Source organism: Corylus avellana, chromosome ca4, assembly GCF_901000735.1.
Source record: "Corylus avellana chromosome ca4, CavTom2PMs-1.0".
Lineage (NCBI taxonomy): Eukaryota > Viridiplantae > Streptophyta > Magnoliopsida > Fagales > Betulaceae > Corylus > Corylus avellana.
In genome coordinates, this window is record NC_081544.1 from 18,464,011 (window position 1) to 18,470,809 (window position 6,799).

Genomic DNA, 6,799 nt, shown 5'->3' on the forward strand with positions numbered 1-6,799 from the left:
CCATAACCAAGGCAGTTACGTGAATAATCACATTTGGATGGACAAACCCACCCCAAAGCACTACTTCGTTCCTCCTTAGCTAAATCCTTCAGTCAATGCCAACAAACTGTTGAATCTCCCCAGTATCACATTTCACAAAAATCATTTCAACAATTTGTTTAAAATCATGGCCATCCGCAACACACTTCTGGGTCTTGATCTTTCCAGCACACCAGACATCTGTGGCCGAAGGACACTGCCACAGGATGTGAAGCAGAGTTTCGGTCTCCCTCCCACATATCGAACACAGGGATTCCTTAATAATTTTCCACCTTAGCAAATTTTCCTTTGTAGGTAAGATATCATGGCAGCCCCTCCATAAGAAATTTTTTTGAGAGTTTGGAATTTGCAAGGCCCAGAATTGTCGCCACAACGTGCTTCTTCCATTCCCCATCGAGCTCCCTGCCAAGGAAAGACTTTCTTGCTCCTTAGCATAGAGTATGCACTCTTAACTGTAAAAGTACCATTTCGTGATGCTCTCCAGATAAGGGCGTCTTGCTGGTTCGTGCCACTAATAGGCATTGACATTATTAGTTTAGCTTCCCCTCTGGTGAAAATTGTCTCCAGTAAACTCGTTTTCCACCACTTAGTATCACTGTCTACAAGCTCACTAACATAAGCATGAGGATCCAGTTCGGATGGTGGAGATTGGACTATATAGGTGAAGGGACTCGGTAACCACTTGTCTTTCCAAATGCGAATTGAAGCCCTATTGACAACCCTCCACACCAAGCCCTCCTTCAACAACTTACATGAACCTTGGATACTCCTCCATGCATAAGATGGATTTGTACCAAGCTGTGCATCAAGGATGTTTCCTCCACGATAATATTTGGCTTCCATAATTTTTGCAAGCAAACTATTTGGTGTTTGCCACAATCTCCAGCATCGTTTCGCCAAAAGAGCTTTATTACAGCTCCTAAAATCCTGGTAACCCAACCCTCCATCCATCTTGGAAAACCCCCATTTTACTCCGGCTCATCCAGTGCACCCCAGACTCCTTGGCATAATGACTCCACCAGAATTGTTGCATTTTTTTTTTTTATTTATCTCCAAACATAATCCTTTCGGAAGAAGGCAAACATTCATGCTATAGGTAGGGATAGCTTGAATCACTGCCTTTAGCAAAATCCCATTGCCTACTTGTGAGAAGAACTTGAGCTTCCAATCCTGCAATTTCTTTCGTACTCGGTCAATAATACTTTTGAAAGCTACCGTTCTCGATTTACCCACCAAAGCCAATAATCCCAGATATGTATCATATCTCTGAGTGATTGGAATCCCTGATACTTCCACAATCTTCCCCTTTTCCTCCAAAGATGTGTTCCTGCTGAAAAAGTTGGAAGTTTTATTGTGGTTAAGGCGTTGACCGGACGCCTCTTGATACATTCTCAACAGATTGGTCAAATGGTGCCATTGTGGTAGGTTGGTCCTGCAGAACAATAAGCTGTCATCTGCAAAGAAGAGATGGCTTATCCGAGGTCCCTTCCGAGATGTAGGGACACTAGTTATAAAACCTTCATTAGTAGCCCGAGTAAGTAAAGAACTCAACATCTCAACACAAATATGAAACAGATAGGGAGAAATGTGGTCCTTGCCTGATTCCCCGTGTTGGAGTGATGATCTCACCCGGACTACCATTCACAAGAACCGCATACTGCACTGTGGTAACACACATCATGACTAACCGAATCCATTGTGGGTAGAAGCCCAATTGACCCATAGCTGCCTCTAAGAACCTCCACTCCACACGATTATAAGCTTTACTCATATCAAGCTTTATTGCCATGAAGCCCTTTTTGCCCCTCATATGCGAATTCATCGTGTGGAGGGTTTCATATGCTCTAAGACATTGTCAGTGATCAAACACCCAGGAACAAAAGTACTTTGTTTTGGGGATATAATATGAGGTAGCACCTTCTTAAGTCTATTAGCTAGGACTTTCGAAATCAACTTGTATACAACATTACACAAGCTAATGGGCCGAAAATCCGTGACAGAGGTTGAGTTCTTCTTTTTAGGAATTAGAGCAATATGAGTCATATCCAAAGATGAAGGCATATTAACCCGAATTGAGTATGTCAACCACAGCCCTACAAATCTCCTATCCCATAGTCATCCAATGATTCTGAAAAAAACTCAGCAGTGAAACCATCTGGCCTCGGAGCTTTAAGCAGTGCCATTTGTCTAAGAGCCCAACCAACTTCCTCCACCGTGAACGGTTTAAGCAAGTTCTCATTCATGTCTGCGGTCACACACCTCTCCAAAGATTGTAAACATGCGTCAAAGTCACCTGTAGGACCAGTAGAGAATAAACCTGAAAAATAGGAGAAAAACGCCTTGCTTACTACCTTCATGTGTCTCCCATAGTGAGCCCTCTTCATCATGAATTGTATAGATGTGGTTAGCTTTATGCCTTTGGTTGGCACATGCCTGGTAATACTTCATGTTACGGTCCCCTCCCTTTAACCATTCCACCTTGGACCGTTGCTGCCATTGCAATTCTTCCTGGTCCAATAATCGATTGAGTTCTTGTTGTAGCACCTTGACCTTATCACCTGCCTGATTATCCTCACTATCTTATGCCATATTAAGTTGCTACTGTAAGTCGGTAATGGGCTTCCTGTGACAATCCTAAGTCCCTTTAGAGTATTTTTAGTTGACTCATAGATTTTTTTAAAAAAAAGGGTTGGCTCAGGTTAACAATGAGAATGGACGAATTAAAAATATATAATAATAATAAAATAATAATAATGATAATAATAATAATAATAATAATAACAATAATAATAATAAGTAAATAAATAAAAGAGTAAAATATAAATAATAGTAATAATATATATATATATATACTGAAGCCCTAGGCGCCGACTACCAAAAGGAAAACCCTAAGCTCCTTGAAAACCTATTTCCTGTCTCTTTTATTCAGCCTATTTAAGCGAGTGAAGCAAGCTCTTGCTGCACACCAAGAGATAGGGCTGTGCAGATCGGCCACCTACCGCCCACCGGCCGCATACTGTCCATCACCGCACCGACGCCGACTCGCCACCGACAATTGGCGGCCGGTAAACGGCAAGAAATCTCCCTACCGACATCAGGTCGGTTGGTAGGCGAGATACTACTGTTCGGTTCGGTTTTCAAACCGAACCGAACCGAACCTCATCTATTGTAATTTTTGAAAGTATAAATATATAATACAAAATGACATCGTTTTTGTGTCAAACAAACAATTCTAGATCTCTTAAAAAAAATAAAAAAAATAAAGAACCCTAACTTAACTGAAAACACAAAAAATAAAACCCCAACTTAACTGGAAAAGGCTGAAACCCATTTTCTTTCGTCATTTCCGTTGCCGTTCAAAAAATGCAGTAAGGTCTCTTGCAGTTGCCGACATTCTCTCTGGCTCCAAAAACTCACTTTGTCTCGTCTCTCTGTCCAAGTGAGTTTAAAATAGTCACACTTATTTGTGTTTATGTTTTTGGTCTTTATTATTATTTTTTTTCTGCACACTTTTTCTTAAAGTGTATGTCTTATCTTACTTCTTTCTTCTTTTTCTTTTTCTGAGGACATGTCAGAGCATGTGTGTGTGTCAGGACTCAAACTTCTACTTTTACTTATGAGGATGCGTGTGTTTTGTGCATTAGTGATAGCATGCGTGTGTTTTGTGCATTAGTAGGTGATAAAGTAAATAATATGGAGGGGGAGAATAAATGTGAGTTGGCTTTAAGAGAAGATAACCCAAACAACTATGCCGTTGCACGCCTCTTTTCTGCTAAGCGCTTGGCTCAATGCTTCAGCCTTTAGACATTAGCTTTACGTCAAATTTGCTACAGTAATTAGCCAAGTTTAAATTTGATATCAGTTGTCAAATTAAATATATTTATTCTTATAAAAAATCAATATTAAATGTTGATGAATTTATTTATTCTTATAAAAGAATCAATTTTAAAAATTTATTAATTTTTAGTACTTAATCAATTAAATATGGATTCACCTCAAATGACACATTTATCAGGTAGTGCTCCTTGTCATCCATCTTTGCCTATGGACACTCCAATGACTCCCATAGAAATTGAAGAAGTAGAAATATTTGGTGCTAGTTCTAAGCCAATTGATGGTCGTGGTGGTGGTTGATAAGTGATAAAATATTCATATTTTCAGCCCTTAACTTGCATGTTTTAATCCTTTGGTTTTGGTTAATTAGGCCATTTTACTTCCTTTTGTTTTTTCTTTATTTTTTAGGCTTTTGGAAGAAAAGAAAGCGTTTTTGGAAAAATTCAAAGCTTAAAGGGAAAATTGGGAAGACCTAGAAGATATGGTTAAGCTTAGCCAATCATGGTTAAAGTTTAATCAAATAAAGGAAATGATTAATTCGGAATTTCTCACATTGAAGTCAAATCGGATTGGATGGAAAATTGGATTCTGAACATGTCTCGGTATTTTGACCATAACTTTTAGCTCAGACATTCGAGTGAGGTGATTCAAGCGGCACTGGAAAGCTAACTCAAAAGGATACAATTCATTGTGAAATATCATTTTCCCAATTCGGAGCGCCGCAAAGCCAAAATCACGTCGGAATTTAGGAACGCAATTCTGGGCGAATCCTAGTCCGATTTGGACTTGGATTTTCTTTATCCTAATTGGACTTGGACTTAAAACTCCGGATTTCCTACGATTACTAGGGCTTCTAGGACTCTCCTAAGCTCTATGAATAGACCTCTTAGCCTCTAGGAATAAGTGTGGAGAAAAGAGGCACAAGCTCTGGAAAGGAACTAAAGGCTATATCAAAAGGAGTTTGGGTTTTTCTTCTCTTCCACCTTTTATCTTTATTATGTAGTTTATATTTTGTTTAGGGCTAGATTGAAGCCCTAGTTATGTTTTGTTAATATTTCAATCTTGGCGCCTTTGTAATGATCTTGTTGTGCTATTTAACTTGATTAATACCTGCTTGCATGAATTCCGCATATATGTGTGCCTGATCAACATATGCATGTGGTATGGACTAGTTAGATAAATCAATTTGGATGGCCGAGTCCTGGGTTTAACATAAGTAACAAGAGATATCCACACCGGATTCTTGGGTTAATCAACATGGGGAACCGGGAGTATATGTTATGCCCTAGGCCTCATGTGTTTGTCGATTTCCATAGAACATATGCCTTCCTAAGGAACAACTTAGTATAAATCATGCTAAATCCCTTAGGAGTGAAAAGAGTTAGAGTATACGTCATGCCTAACTTGTTGCTTAGGGAAATCTTTAGCCTTAGGAGTATACGCCATGCCCTAAGGTTGACAAACATTAGATATGCATAACTTGATCAAAGCATTGGCATATTGATATATTAGCTTAATATAATTAGTGGTGGATATCAAAACCCTAATCCTTTTTAGTTTTTGTTTATCTTTTATTTTATTGAATTCAATCGTGACAATTGAATTTTATCTTTTAATTAAATAGGAATTTACTTCTACACATAATTTATCAATCCTCGTGCGAATGATCTCGTATTTGCCTACTATACTACTGTTTTGATCTTGTGCATTTGCGAGTTAAAACATACTAAATATTATCTATTAATTTAGGTAGTATTTTGCACAACAAGTTTTTGACAAAAACTTGATGTGCAAAATATCTACCAAAATTAATAGGTAAATAATTGTACGTTTTACCTGCAAATGCACAAAGTCAACATAGTAGTATATGGTGCAAGTACAGGATCATTCCCACGAGAATTGCTGAATTTATGTTTAAAAATAGATTCCTTAAGCAAAAGCAAAATAAAGATTGATTGTTGAACTGATGATAATAAAGGGTAGAGCTTTGATATCCACCGCTAATTATATTTAGCTAATATAACAATATGCCAATGCTTTGATCAAGTTATACATATTTAATGTTTGTCAACCTTAGGGCATGGCGTATACTCCTAAGGCTATAGATTTCCCTGAGCAACAAGTTAGGCATGGCGTATACTCTAACTCTTTTCATTCTTAAGGGATTTAGCATGATTTATACTAAGTTGTTCCTTAGGAAGACATATGTTTTGTGGAAATCAACAAACACACGAGGCCTAGGGCATGGCATACACTCCCGGTTCCCCATGTTGATTAACCCAAGAATCCGGTGTGGATATCTCTTGTTACTTATGTTAAACCCAGGACTCAGCCATCTAAATTGATTTAACTAACTAGTCCATACCACATGCATATGTTGATCAGGCACACACATATGAGGAATTCATGCAAGCAGGTATTAATCAAGATAAATAGCACAACAAGATCATTACAAAGGCGTCAATATTGAAATATTAACAAAACGTAACTAGGGCTTCAATCTAGCCCTAAACAAAATATAAACTACATAATAAAGATAAAAGGTGGAAGAGAAGAAAAACCCAAACTCCTTTTGATATAGCCTTCAGTTCCTTTCCAAAGCTTGTGCCTCTTTTCTCCACACTTATTCCTAGAGGCTGAGAGGTCTATTTATAGAGCTTAGGAGAGTCCTAGAAGCCCTAGTAATCCTAGGAAATTCGGAGTTTTAAGTCCAAGTCCAATTAGGATAGAGAAAACCCAAGTCCAAATCGGACTAGGATTCGCCCAGAATTGCGGTCCTAACTTACGACGCGATTTTGGCCTTGCGAAGCTCCGAGTTGGGAAAATTATATTTCACAATGAATTGTATCCTTTTGAGTTAGATTTCCAATGCCACTTGAATCACCTCAATCGGATGTCTGAACTAAAAGTTATGGTCAAAATACCG

The 6,799-nt window shown here is 38.3% G+C and overlaps 1 protein-coding gene across 1 annotated transcript; it reads right to left on the bottom strand.

Moving 5' to 3' along the window:
- Positions 1-1,017: 1,017 nt before the first annotated feature.
- Positions 1,018-1,849, bottom strand: LOC132178161 (uncharacterized). Its single transcript, XM_059590616.1, has 2 exons — positions 1,638-1,849; positions 1,018-1,471 (listed from the first exon to the last, which is right to left on the bottom strand). The coding sequence occupies exons 1-2, from the start codon at positions 1,847-1,849 to the stop codon at positions 1,018-1,020; spliced, it is 666 nt and encodes a 221-aa protein (XP_059446599.1).
- Positions 1,850-6,799: the final 4,950 nt, after the last annotated feature.